Below are 14674 nucleotides of genomic sequence, written 5' to 3' on the forward strand. Positions count from 1 at the left end.
GGTCGTGGGGCCTGAACTCTGGGCCTGGGCTCTGTCCCTCAGCTCTTCAGCTCAAGGCTAGCGCTCTACCACTTGAGCCACAGCGCCACTTCCGGCTTTTATCTTTTTTCTTATGTGGTGCTGAGGAATCGAACCCAGGGCTTCAGGCATGCAAGACAAGCACTCTACCACTGAGCCACCTTCCCAGCCCTCCATTCTTAAAAATTCTATTTAGAAGGAGTGACATTGATCAAGATGCACTGAACTCATTTGGGAGGGAGGGGGGAGGCTGGGAAGGGATGTGAAGGGTAAACAAAGGAGGAGGCTGCAATTCTTGGTAAGAAATGTACGCATTATCCCGCCCATGTAATTGTAACCCCTCTGTACAGTATGTTCACAAATAAAATAAAATTAAATTAAAAAAAAAGATGCACTGAACTCATAATCTGACTTAAAACCCAGTACTGGCACACACACACACACACACATATATGCATACACACACTCACATGCATACACACACTCACAAACACAAAGTTTAACACTTAAACTACGGAAAAGGCAAATAAGGGAGCGGGTGTGTGTGTGTGCGTGTGCATGCGTGCGTGCGTGCGTGCGTGTGTGCGTGTGTGTGTACTGGAGCTTGAACCCAAGCCCTCATCCTCTCGCTTAGCTTTCTTGGTTCAAGGCTGGTATTCTACCACTAGTGCCACATGTCTACTTGCAGTTTTTTGTTGGTTAGTGAAGATAAAGGTCTCTTGAATTTATCTGCCCAGGCTGGCTTCAAACCTCTATCCTCAGAACTCAGCTTCTGGGTAGCTAGGATTACAGAAATAAGCCACTGGCACCCAGTTTAAACTTACCTTGGTACTCCTTTGAAAGTAGTGGTATAGTTAGAGGTTTGCATTATGATCCATAGACCCCACATATAGCAGTTACCCCCAAGAACTGGCCTGAAAAAGTGGCTTACTGTAGGCTTAACTATGGTGCTAGTTACGGATGGCACCTGCAGGGTAGGGTCCCTGTGGTCTAGGATTTGCTTAGCAGGGAATCAGTGGCCTGTGGACAGCACCTCTGTCCCCAGAGCTAAACAATATGAGCACTGAAACCAAGAAGTAGAAATAGGAATGGCCCTGCACCCCATCTCTCCCTACTGGGAGTGACAGAAAAATTTGTCCCACCTGTCCCTGCTGTTCCATCCCTGCTCAGAGGTGATCGGACTGAAGAGACAGAACTATTACAGTACACCATATAGTTCCACCAAAGTCACGGGCAAGGGCTTAGAGTTCAAGTTATGATTAAGGAAGGACAAAATGGGCAGATTAGCTGACCAATAATTGAGTCCACACAGGATCCATATCCTAACACAATGCCAGGAAGGAGAAAGGAATCCTGAATTCAACTCTATCCAAAGCCCAAACCCCAACACTTTTAAAATGCTAAAGTTTAACACTGAAATGAATTTAGCAATAGGAAAAGAAAGCAAGAAGGAACACGAAAAGGGGGCAGGGGAGAGACAGAGACACAGAGAGAAGAGGCTACAAATTTATCTCCTCTGAAATGGGACTAACCTTTGAATCTGTAACAAGAAGAAGAAAATGACTAGTAAAACCTATGTAAATCTATGAGATATCTCCAGAGATATGTTCACATCTAAATACTGTTTTCCAAAGAAAGTCATAACTTAGTTTATCACTTTTAAAGGTCATGACAACTTTTGCTTGAAATGCCAGAATATTAACAACTATAAACAAATAAGCCATTGTACATCCTTAAATATAAACTCTGAATAGCCTCACATTCGTAAAAAAAAATTCTCCGGCATCAGGAACTCATTTGGAAGTAGCAAGCCCCGGTCTGCCACTCACCGTAGTGTAACTGTGAAATCTCTTTGACCCAGGCCGTGTGGTACACCACCTCGAATTCCACCAGGACATAGGAGATTTTGTTGTACTGTCGGATCACAGCTTTCCCTTCATTACTTGATAAAATGTCTGAGTTTTTCTGTTTATTTTTTAAGGGACAAAAGCAAAAAAGGTGCATTTTAAGAGGCTGCAGATTCTTTTTCATAAACTGTTGATACTTTAAATGGCATCATATAATTGTGCTAGCAATTTAGATTTGGCCTCAGAAAAAGATGGAGGTAGGAAAGGCAAGAAAAGCTAGAATCAGGAGAGGGTAAGCCTTATCAGTAGAAAGAGAACACTGGAAAAATGAAGACATAAAGGAGATTATTTACTACCCATAACCAGATTCAGACATTAGTAATTTCCACCTCCAATTTTTTTCTTTTTCTTTTTTTGGGGGGGTTCCGGTCATGGGGCCTGAACTCTGGGCCTGGTCGCTGTCCCTCAGCTCTTCAGCTCAAGGCTAGCGCTCTACCACTTGAGCCATAGCGCCACTTCTGGTTTTTGTCTTTTTGCTTATGTGGTGGTGAGGAATCAAACCCAGTGCCTCATACATGCAAGGCAAGCGCTCTACCACTGAGTCACCTTCCCAGCCCAATTTTCCCTCCAATTTTCTAACCCCATCCCCACTTTTCTGGCTGGGTTTCCTTGAACTGTGAACATGAGAGTACTTTCCTAAAAGCGTAACCCCTCTGTACATCACCTTTATAATAATAAAACAATTTAAAAAAAACAGTAGCCATCTCCTAAGGGATTAAAAAAACAAATTCCCTTTTGTTGAAGATTGAAGGAATGAGGGAGCACTGGTGGCTCACGCCTGTAATCCTAGCAACTCAGGTAACTGAGATCTGAGGATTGCAGTTCAAAGCCAGCCCAGGCAGGAAAAGCTGTGAGACTCCTATCTCCAACTAACCCCCAGAAAACTGGAAGTGGCGCTGTGGTTCAAAGTAGTAGAGCACTAACCTTGGGCAAAAAAGCTCTGGGACAGCACCCAGACCCTGAGTTCAAGCCCTACAACTGACAAAAACAAATTTTAAAACTTACAAAAATAAGAAGCCGGGCGCTGGTGGCTCACGCCTGTAATCCTAGCTACTCAGGAGGCTGAGATCTGAGGATCACGGTTCAAAGCCAGTCAGGGCAGGAGAGACTGTGAGACTCCTATCTCCAATAAACCACCAGAAAACTGGAAGTGGCGCTGTGGCTCAAGTGGTAGAGCGCTCGCCTTGAGCTGAAGAGCTGAGGGACAGCGCCCAGGCCAGAGTTCAAGCCCCACGACCGACAAAAAAAAAAAAAAAAAACTTACAAAAATAAAAATACAAATACAAATGGAAGGGATGAAGTTTCAAAAAGAGGCCAGGGTGGTTTCTGATCTAAGGCCAGAATTTTATTTTTTTAATATTCCCCATAAATGATGGCAGCTAAAGAGAAATAGCAGAAACATATTTAGTAATGTCCTTTAAACAAAGTTACTCGCAAGACTATCATTCGTAGCAATTCTGTTCTGTATGTAGATATAAGCATCAAACAAATCAACTCTATTTCAGCTACGTTGTCTCTTAAATAAGAACAAAACTAAAACAACAAAAATAAACAAAACACAAAAGGACAAAGTGGCAGCTCCACAAGTCAGTGGATGTTTTTCAGAAGTGTAATCATCTCAAGCGTGCAGGGCATGTGTGCACTCTGCCATTCCCCATCCAGGGCTCAGTTCCTCGTGTAAGCACACCCACAGTCTCCTACATAACATACCCATCAGTGACCTATCAGTCCCCACGGGATGCAAGCTTCAGTGGCAGGCCAGCACTTTATTGTGTTTGCAAAGCAGTTGTATTTAAAAGCCTTTATCAAGTGCCTTGTGTTGTTAAAAGACATAGCAATATAAAACTCTCCAATGTAGAGATAACTGTAATTGAACTGGCTTATCAGCTGAAGGGAAAAGCCCTGGCCTCGTCTCTCTCCAGTACGTTTATAAGCTAAATTTCCTTTGCTCTGTAAAAGCACTGACTCCAACTGCTTTGTTGAGCACAAGCAGGACAGGATACAATGCATTTGTAATGTAATCTTGCATTCCAACCACCAGAATTTGCATATTATAAATTTAATTAATGGCTTAGCTTACAAAAAAATAGTTGATGGGCTCATTTATCCGCCGATAGAGCTGTCTCACCCAGAGGATTTTTCCTGCTATAGGGGGCATATTGCGAGCAAGAGGGGGGTCTTCTTTTTGAGAATGATAAAGCTGTAATTAAAAATATGCTAATGTTTAAACTCAATACAATGGAAAAAAGAAAAAAAGCACAGCTATATTCACATCATTATTACATGTTGTATATACAAGAGATACTTAATAAATATGTAAATATATTTCAGAGATGATAACCCATAGATCCAAAACAGTATTTATAATGTGTGATACTTAATCTTCTTTTAACCTTTGTTTCCTATTACATTTTCTTCTGCCCTTATCTCAAATCTTAAAGAGGTATTCAAAAGAAGAGCTTTGCAGTATCCACTGTAATTCTCTCCAGAACCAGTATGAAAAAAATGGTGAACCCAAATGTGCACCTGTATACACAAACGACTACTATGGCAAAAGAGGACAGTTGGGTTTCCCCACCCCACCCCACCCTGCCCTTCATTCCTGGAGCTTGAACTCTGGGCCTAGGTACTGTCCTATAGCTCTCCAGCTCAAGCTAGTACTCTACCACTTGAACCACAGCACTACTTCTGGTTTTCTGGTATTAATTGAAGTTAAGAGTCTTACAGACTTTCCTGCCCGGGCTGGCTTTCAACCGAGATCCTCAGAGCTCAGCCTCCTGAGTAGCTAGAATTACAGGTGTGAGCCATGGTACTGGCTTAAGAAGATAGTTCTTATGAGCAAAGAAGTGTGGTGCTAGATGTCCAGCAGTATGCTGTCAGTTCCTTCCCACATTACTGAGGTGCCTCCCTGTCCTTCACATAAAAGAATGGTTCTGAAAACCTTGGCAGATACTTTTAAGAATTTTTTGAGCTGGGAATGTGGCTTAGTGGTAGAGTGCTTGCCTAGAATGCATGAAGCCCTGGGTTCAATTCCTCAGTACCACATAAACAGAAAAAGCCAGAAGTGGTGGTACAGTGCTAGTATTGAGCAAAAAGCTCAGGGACAATGCCCAGACCCTGAGTTCAAGGCCAGGACTGGCACTGGTAACTCACACCAGTAATCCCAGCTACTCAAGAGGCTGAGATTTTGGGATTGCAATTAAAAACCAGCCCGAGTAGGAAAGTCCATGACACTCTTATCTCCAATTAGCCAGCTAAAAGAAGTGAGTGAAAAAGCCAAGAGCCCCAAGGCCCTGACAAGTTCCAGTTTCTCTCTCTGTCTCTCTGTCTCTCTGTCTCTCTGTCTCTCTGTCTCTCTCACACACACACACACACACACACACACACACACACACACACGATTTTCCCCCCTTTGGTATTAATGTGTTATTCCACTTATAAATTGACAATTACCTTCTTAGTAGCTTCAAGTTCAGCCACATAATACTGAAGAATTCGCTCAATTGTACGATTGATTTCTAACTGCAGACAGGGAATGTTCAGCTTCTGAAATCTGAAAGGAATTTGTGATGAGTGATTAAAAAGGGAAATGAGAAATATACTAAGAATTACTGGAGTACTAAAGGCTTATTCGTGCATTTGACAAACAGTTGTGCTGTCTCGTGCATTATCCTGGGTCATAGAATGATAAACAAGGCATGTTCCTGGCTCTCCTAGACCCTTCCATCACAGATGACAGTCAAGAGATTCAGGGACTGGGTTGGTGGTGGTGGCCAAACTCCTGAGTGCAAAGAGCGGGGACTACGGCAGACAACCACTTGCTATACAATGAAAAGATGGAAGGGTACTGGAAATGCATATAATGGGAAACTTAGACAGTCTGAGGAGCTGAGTAATGAAGAAAGACTTTCCTGGAAAAGTGGCATTTAAATGAATACTAAAAGGATGTATGGGAAGTTGATACAGTAGAGATGGTGGGAAGCATACTGACTACCACTGCCAACATCCATGGTTCCAGAGTTACAAACATCTACAGTCACAATACCGACTGTCAGCCAAACATCACTTCCACTGCACACTAACTCATGTACAGGAAGTGCTGCCATAATGTTTTGGTAATAGAAATGAATTGACAACAGCATATTATAGGTAAAGAGAAGAATAGAGGGGGGAGGAGAAAATATGATACTTCTGCCAATCTCAAAATCATTTCATATCTACTTTTAATCTTGTGATGGTCTGTCAAGGTAGAACAACTATACAGTATAGGGCAATGGCCGAGCCAGGTCCAAAGACAGATCTGCTGGCTCTCAGAAAAGAAATTGGGTGGCAGTGGTTCATACCTATAATCCTCAATAGTCAGAAGGCTGAGATCTGAGGATCACAGTTTGAAGCCAGCCTGGGCAAAAAGTCCCTGTAAGACTCCTATCTCCAATTAACCACTCAAAAACTAGTCAAAGAGCTGTGGCTCAAAGTCCTGTAGTAGACTGGTAGCCTTGAGCAAAAGAGCTCAGGGGAAACACCCAGCCTCTAAGTTCAAGCCACATGACCGACCAACAAAAAAAAAAAAGAAAGAAGGAAGGAAGGAAGGGAGGGAGAGAGGGAGAGAGGAAGGGAAGGGAGGGAGGGAGGGAGGGAGGGAGGGAAAAGAGATTGATCCAAAAGGGCCTCTGACACAGGACTCCCCCATTTTGCCAGTCTATGTAGTAATCATTGAAAACAAACTAATATTTATAATTTTGACGGTTTATACAGGAAAGATTTCCAAGAAATTTGTATTTTTGGATAGAAAGTTATCCTGCCTAGACAAGACCCTGCTTAGAAGCATTATACATACCTTTGAAGTAGCTGAAGAGCCTGCTGAGACGATAAGATTTTTCCAAAAGTAGTGTTCATAAATCCTTGTATTTGTAACTAAAATAAAACATTAATAACTTGAGTAATGTTCAATGTCAAGGAAGAGATTAGCTTTGTTGAACAAGGTAATGAGTTCCTTACAGAATCAAAATAGCCTCAAACACACATACTACCTAAGCCTCAGCCAACATGGCAGAAACCAAGCCAAGCATCACTACTGTGTACCTGACAGGTCAGTACTTAGAAGTGAAATGTCTGAGCTGGGTGCCAGTGGCTTACACTTGTAATCCTAGCTACACAGGAGGCTGAGATCTGAGGATCGCAGTTCAAAGCCAGCCCAGGCAGGAAAGTTCATGAGACTTTTTTTTTTTTTGGGTCCGGTCGTGGGGCCTGAACTCTGGGCCTGGGCGCTGTCCCTCAGCTCTTCAGCTCAAGGCTAGCGCTCTAACACTTGAGCCACAGCACAACTTCCGGCTTTTTTCTTTTTGCTTATGTGGTGCTGGGAATCGAACCCAGGGCCTCAGGCATGCAAGGCAAGTGCTCTACCACTGAGCCACCTTCCCAGCCCGTTCATGAGACTCTTATCTCCAATGAACCACCAGAAAACCAGAAGTGGTGACGTGGCTCAAGTGAGAGAGCACTCGCCTTGAGCTGAAGAGCTGAGGGACAGTGCCCAGGCCCAGAGTTCAGGCCCACAACCAGACCACCCCCCCAAAAAAAATAAAAATAATAAAAATACATGCATCTCAAAGACTTAGTGCACAAAAAGATAATGTTAAGTATCTCAATAATGTTTTTGTTCGTGCCAGGCTTGAACACAGGACCTGTCCCTGAGCTTTTTTGCTCAGGGCTAACACTCTACCAGTTGAGCCACAGCTCCACTTCCAGCTTTTTGGTTAACTGGCTATAAGAGCCTCTCAGATGTATCTGCCTGGGCTGGCTTTGAACCTTGAGCCTCAGATCTCAGCCTCCTAAGGAGCTAGGATTACAAGTATGAGCTACTGGCATCTGGCTACTTTTAAATTCAATAAATAAAGAAGGCATATAGAGATGCCATGCCAGCTTTGTGGGCCACAGCTGCAGGAGCTATCTGTTCACCCACAGCAAGCCCTGGTGGACCTTCTTCCTCTAGGGCCAGGCAGGGTCAGAAGCTGAGTTACAATCAGGGGTCTGAACTGATGGTGGTAGTTAAACTCCAGAGTGCAAAGAAGCAGTAATTGAGGGAGAGCAACTACTTACTATACAGTAAGATGGAAGGAAACCTGCAGACGGTGAGAGCTTTGTATCAGAAAAGAAGTCAGTTGAAGCATCAACTCCGCCCACATGCCAGGCAGTTTATTGCCTTGGATCCTTAGATCATGACTTCCTTTCCCTGAAGGCAGTGAGGGCTGTGTCTCAACAAGACCCACCTGTGTGTCTCAAGTTGCTCTACCTCACATCAGTTAAACAAGATGTGATTTGTTTTATCAATATCCAAGCCATTTTACTTGGCCATCCACGTTCCCTAACTCTCTATTGAACCCCTGATTCCTTGGCACAACAAAAATCAAGTACAATTTTTCTTTTGTTTGTATTTTGTGCTGGTCCTAAGGCTTGAACTCAGGGCTTGGGTGCTGTCCCTGAGCTTTTTTGCTCAAGGCTAGCACTTACCAACTTGAGCTAGAGCTCCACTTCTGGAGGTTAATTGGAGGAAAGAGTCTCACAAACTTTCTTGCTCAGGCTTTGAACGGTGATGCTCAGATCTCTGCCTCCTGAGTAGCCAGAATTACAGGCATGAGCCACCAGTGCTCAACAAGATGGAAAATATTTTGTGGGCTACTTTAAAAAATTATCCACACTGCAAATATATTCAATCAGTTTGTAACCAGACTTTAAAATAAGAAGTATGCAAACATTAATATATATGAACATTTGTAATTACAGTACTGGACAGTACCACTGGCCACTCATCAGCTTTCCTGAGTACAAGTTTATATAACTGCTTACCTCTAAACTATTGATTTTTGCCATAAATTCTAAGAAATCTGTGTCAAATTCTGTCCTTCGTGGATCCAGAATGTCATATTGCTTTTTCTTAACCCCTTGATAAATATTTTTGAATTTTATTGCCATAATATCTATGCCTTCTATTGTAGAATTATTCAAGGCTGAATATGTTTGTACAATTGTTATCATTTCTGTAATCTTGAAAAAAAAAAGAAAAATGTCATTTTTAAATATTAGGACCCTCCTTTAGAACTAGTTCTTAACAAACTCTTGAAGAATCATTGACCAAAAAAGCAAGCAATAGCCAGACACTGGTGGCTCATGCCTGTAATTCTAGCTATTCGGGAGGCTGATATCTGAGGATCACGGTTCAAAGTCTGGGCAGAAAAGTTTATGAGACTCTTACCTCCAATTAACCACCAGAAAACAAGAAGTGACGCTTTGGCTCAAGTGGTAGAGCACTTGCCTTGAACTGAAGAGCTAAAGGACAGTACCCAGGCCTAGAGTTCAAGCCCCATGACCAAACAAAAAAAAAAAAAGCAAGCAGTAGGGCCTAGAACCATATCAGCTTTTCAGCCCCAACCTCAACCCTATCTGTCCTTTAACTTTGCCATTTGCTTATTGGCACTTAGAATCTCAGCTTTCCTTCATAGAATCTGACTTTGCCCTTCTGACTCTCTCTTTAACTACTAAAGAATTCACAGGGTTAATCTAACAGGGGCCCATTCTGTGCCTTGCTCATTTGGGAAAGCCCATCCAGGCAGCTTAGTAACCATTGCTAGTGAACTAGGGGAAAATCCTGACAATAATTCAAGGCAAGGTTATCAGCCCTACCAAAAATACACCTGCAAGATAGGTGGTCCCAGGGGATAACCCAGCAATCCGGTGAGGCCTCTGCACCTCTAGAGATTGCTGCATTTGTCTGCTTGAGAACTCTTGTGATTTTATTTTGAACTCTCAAGAGACAGAGCACAGTTCATGCATCCACGCATTACCACCCCATCCCTCTAGCATCAATGGATTGTCTGGGACACCAAATGTCTAGAGTTAGACATGCCACCAAAGAGCTTTACTGCCAACAGACAATTAAGATCCAGCTTTAAAACTCTACCATGATAAAAGTACATCCACTTGTAAATTGGTAAGGTTTCTAGTTCCTGGGGAGGCAGGGGGGATTAGAACCCAGCTCAAAGTAATGCTCTTGTGAAACATAAACATCTTTGTGGAATGGGCTCTGACCAATAAGCCTAATTATGAGTTTGAACCATAACAGTATCTTTCTAATTAAACATATATCCCTTCTTCATATGTCAGTTTCTTAGGTAAGACACCAAAAGCAAAAGTAACAAGCAGATTGTGGTGGTGTATTCCTATAATTCTCAGGAAGCTCAGTTAGAAGGATCAGGAGTTCAAGGCCACCATCAGACACATAGCAATTTCCAGGCTAGTAATTTACAGAGTAAAACAAAGCCAAAGAGCACACCATACACACTGGTCCAGAAGCACAGACACCAGCCTCCACACGTGCCCACAGCTCCTGGGTCTGTCCATTACCATAGCACTTCATCCCAGCCTAATGCAGTGGTCAAGAGCAGAAGCTTGTACGTTCCAGACCCAGAGACAGAAGCAGAACTGACATCCTGAGAGATGGGGAAGTTTGCCATAGCTAGGAGAAGGCAAAAACTAGGGATGGAAAAGTCAATCGCAATAAGTGCAGGAATCTGTGAGCCATTTAATAATATGAGTTGGATCAATACTGAAAGGAGAACGCCCCAGTGGTAATTCTCAAAGGTACTACAGAAAGCTTGAAATAATCAAAATAGTATGATTTGAGGGCAGGGTATGTGGAATACTTACTTTCTCTAATCTTTTACAAAAAGCTTCAAATTTTCCAAAAATATACATTTCTGAAACCTCAAAAGATTTTTCCCCTGAGGACTCTAAAATCTGTTTCCTTGTTTTGTGGAAAGATGTCTGATATTCCTTGAATAGAAAAATGCAATCCTAGGAGAGGATGAAAAGAAGAGGAGAGGGCAATGAGACATTCGCTCAGGAGTCAGGAAGTCACAAATCCCATCCTGCATAGAACTGATCACATCAGCCCCCTCACACAGGGGCTGTTGCTGCTAATAAAATTCAAGTTGTCTGCCTACATCGTTAAGGTCTATACAAATCAACACAGCTTTATATAGAGAGAGATATATCTTATATCTATTATATATATATATATATATATTCTATTTTCACCTCTTGCTCCTTATTGCCCATAAAATTGCACTCAGCGAGGTTGCCTTTCCCATCTGACATATTCCTTCTATTGTTTCTTGCAGTCCTTTTGTTGTTGCTGCTGCTGGTCTGTTAGGCACTGCTCTGTAGCTTTCCCGCGCGTGTGTTTGTGTGTGTGTGCGCGCGCGTGTGTGTGTGTGTGTGTGTGTGTGTGTGGTCTGTTAGGCACTGCTCTGTAGCTTTCCCGTGTGTGTGTGTGTGTGTGTGTGTGTGTGTGTGTTTATGCTGTATACATTTTCAAAGCTTGTTCCAAAAGCTTCTGTTCTATCATCAAAAAGGTGAAATCCATTCACCAGCTTCCACAGCATCCTGAGGGTGTTGTATTATCAACTCGAGGTGCTACTCCAGATTCTTTTTAAAATTATTGACAGTCTTCTTGACAGCTTTCTGATGAGGACTCACTTCTCAAAGGTTCTTTTCTTTGTCAGTAAATTCTCTTGACTCCAGGAGGATGGATGTTCATATAATTGGCAATAACTTTCCATCCTGAATGCCTGCCAGGAGGAAGGGGCTCCCAGCTGGAGTCACTTCACACGGATCCTCTTCTGACCAATTCTCACTGCCAGACCTATGATTGATTTCTCCACCCTCTTACATGCTTTTCAACGCAAGCCTCAGGTTCCACTTTCTCCTGGCTCATTTACTTCTGGGCTTTTTTTTTTTTTTTTGCCCCACTCCTAATGCTTCCTCAGATGAGGGAAGTGTAAGCCTCTCAAAATGTTCCCATTCTGTGCATCTTTTTTTTTTTTTTGTCGGTGGTGGGGCCTGAACTCTGGGCCTGGGCGCTGTCCCTCAGCTCTTCAGCTCAAGGCTAGCACTTTATCACTTAAGCCACAGTGCCACTTCCAGCTTTTTCTGCTTATATGGTGCTGAGGAATCAAACCCAGGGTCTTGTGCATGCAAGACAAACACTCTACCACTGAGTCACCTTCCCAGCCCCTGTGCATCGTATTTTAACCTGGTCCTCTCAAGGCCAGTGAGATTTAGAAATGACGTGTGTGTGTGTGTGTGTGTGTGTATGTGTGTGTGTGTGTATTCTCACACTAGTCTGTATGTGATTCTCACAGAGTTAACATGTTTTCTGTATAAACAAAGTAAATAACAGTAGGCTGGAAGGATTTACTGTGAAAATAAACTACTTTTACCAACCTGAATTTTCTTCAGTACTATTGGAGTTTCCTGATCCCATACATGATTTATTCCTCCATCTGTAATGTATGCTTTACACGCCGTCACCATTTGATTTGTTACCTAAAATACATGTAGATAAATGATAAAAAAAAATCTGTGCACAAACTTACATATATGATTAAGTACTCAACTTATACAGTGAATAGAATCATGGAATTTAAAAAAGAGGGGGTGGGGAATACAAATTTCAATACAAAGAAAACCCAATCCCATGCAAAGATCAGGAGGACTGTGATTCAAGATCATCCAAGCAAAAAGTTAGTAAAACCCAACCTTAATCAATAAGCAGACATGGTGGGTACTAGCTGTGAGGGAGCATAGACAGAGAAGGACTGTAGTCTGAAACAAGCACCAGCAAAAGAGAGAGAGAGAGAGAGAGAGAAAATGATGAGGACTGGGTGCCGGTGTCTCATGCCTACAACCCTAGCTATTCTGGGCAGAAAAGTCCCATGAGACTCTTATCTCTAATAAACTACTCGGGAAAAGTCAGAATTGGCCCTGTGGCTTAAATGGTAGAGCCTTGAGCAAAAGCAGCTCAAGAATAGTACCCAGGCCCTGAGTTCAAGCCCCAGTACCAGGGGGAAAAAAAATAATAATGATAATACAACCAAATGAACAAAAGCTTCCAGCAGGGTGCTGGTAGCTCATACTTATAATCTTAGTTACTCAGGAGACTAAGAACTGAGGATCACAGTTCAAAGTCAGCCTAGTCAAACAAATTTGAGACTTATATCCAGTGAACCAGAAAAAAGCTGAAAGTGGAGATATGGTTCAAGTAGTAGAGTTTAGTCTTGAGTGAAAAAGCTAAAGTGCTGAGGCCCTGAGTTCAAGCCCCAAACCCCCCCCCCCCACACACACACACAAAAAGGAAGCTGGTGCCAGTGGCTCACATCTGTAATCCTAGCTACTCAGGTGGCTGAGATCTAAGGATCGAGTTTCAAAGCCAGCCCAGGCAAGAAAGTCCATGAGACTCTTATCTCCAATAAACCACTCAAAAAACTGGAACTGGTGCCGTGGCTCAAGTGGTAGAGCGCTAGCCTTGAACTGAAGAGTTGAGGGACAGCATTCGGGCCCTGAGTTCAAGTCCCATGACCAACAAAAAAAAAAGAAAGAAGGAAGGAAGGAAGGAAGGCAGGAAGGAAGGAAGGAGGAGAGGAAGAGATAAAGACACTTAAAGGGGAGGTCAGGAAGTTCCCTCGTGTACCTTCTCTGAAAAAATAAGCTCAAGCATTTTTTTTTTCAGCAAAAAAATAAGGAATCAAAGAAGAAAGATGTAGGGAAAAATCACAAGACAATGGTGCTCAAAGAAACTTACAATACTTTCATTTTGGTCAGAATTTGTTTGACTCATTATTGGAAAAAAAAAAGTTAAATGAAACTAAGAATGTTCTCAGGTGGGTGTGGCAGCTCACACCTTTTATCCTAGAAGCCAGATACTTGAGAGTTCAGGTCTATCTAGGCTACACAGTGACACCCTGCATACAAAAAAAGGAGGAGGGAGGGAGGGAGGGGAAAAGGAAAAAGAAATGAGAGAAGAAACTCACCTTGATAAACAAAGAAGTCATTCTCTCTGAGGTGTTGTAATACCGTGACACACTGTGAATCATTCTGATGGCATTAATCAGGTTTTGTATTCCATGGGCCATGGAAACCTAAAATTGAAATATATTAAGTGAATTTATCCTAGGTGTATCAATTAACAGTCACTGCCTGCAACAGCCAGAACTCTAAATATACATAACATAGAATAACATTTTCATCATTACATCAAATGCATATGATATTCTAAACTGGATCCTGGAGAGGAGGGGGGAGGGGAAGAGGACATTAGTAGGAGGTGTGGCTCAAGGAATAGAGTATCTGAGGCCCTGAGTTCAAATTTCACTATCACCAAAAAAGGATAAAAGGGCATTAGTTATATCAACTGTGCTAAGCTAATGTAAGGTGTTCCCAGGAAAAGCTGGAGAAAGAGATTATCTTATTGTTACAATCTTTCTGTAAATTTGAACTTAAAAGTTTATTTAATAATAACATTTTCAGTTAGGGATGTAGCTCACTCGTAGAGTGTTTGCCCAGCATACATGAGGACCTGGGTTTGAACCACAGGTCTGCAATAGATAGATAGATAGATAGAATTAGCAGAGGAAGGGTAGCCAAGTGGTAGAACACCAACTTAGTATGTACAATGGTTGATCTTCAGCACTGCAGAAAAAAAAAAAAGACTTTCACAGGTGAAAGTGACTTTAAAGATGAGGGAGGAGCCGGGCGCCGGTGGCTCACGCCTGTAATCCTAGCTATTCAGGAGGCTAAGATCTGAGGATCACTGTTCAAAGCCAGCCCGGGCAGGAAAGTCTGTGAGACTCTTATCTCCAATAAACCACTAGAAAACCGGAAGTGGCACTGTGGCTCAAGTGGTAGAGCGCTCGCCT

At 42.5% G+C, this 14674-nt stretch overlaps 1 protein-coding gene across 1 annotated transcript in view; it reads right to left on the reverse strand.

Annotated features, from left to right (window-relative positions):
• Positions 1 to 14674, reverse strand: part of Dnah8 (dynein, axonemal, heavy chain 8) — a 199122-nt gene that overhangs the window by 163615 nt on the left and 20833 nt on the right. The window contains exons 9-16 of the mRNA XM_013029569.1: positions 13790 to 13897; positions 12204 to 12305; positions 10626 to 10772; positions 8769 to 8966; positions 6763 to 6839; positions 5379 to 5478; positions 4006 to 4125; positions 1848 to 1983 (exon numbers count right to left, since the gene is read on the reverse strand). Of these exons, the coding sequence (XP_012885023.1) occupies positions 1848 to 1983; positions 4006 to 4125; positions 5379 to 5478; positions 6763 to 6839; positions 8769 to 8966; positions 10626 to 10772; positions 12204 to 12305; positions 13790 to 13897 (988 nt within the window). The remainder of the gene's footprint in view (positions 1 to 1847; positions 1984 to 4005; positions 4126 to 5378; positions 5479 to 6762; positions 6840 to 8768; positions 8967 to 10625; positions 10773 to 12203; positions 12306 to 13789; positions 13898 to 14674) is intronic.

The sequence above is a fragment of the Dipodomys ordii genome, unplaced genomic scaffold, assembly GCF_000151885.1.
Source record: "Dipodomys ordii isolate 6190 unplaced genomic scaffold, Dord_2.0 Scaffold120, whole genome shotgun sequence".
NCBI lineage: Eukaryota > Metazoa > Chordata > Mammalia > Rodentia > Heteromyidae > Dipodomys > Dipodomys ordii.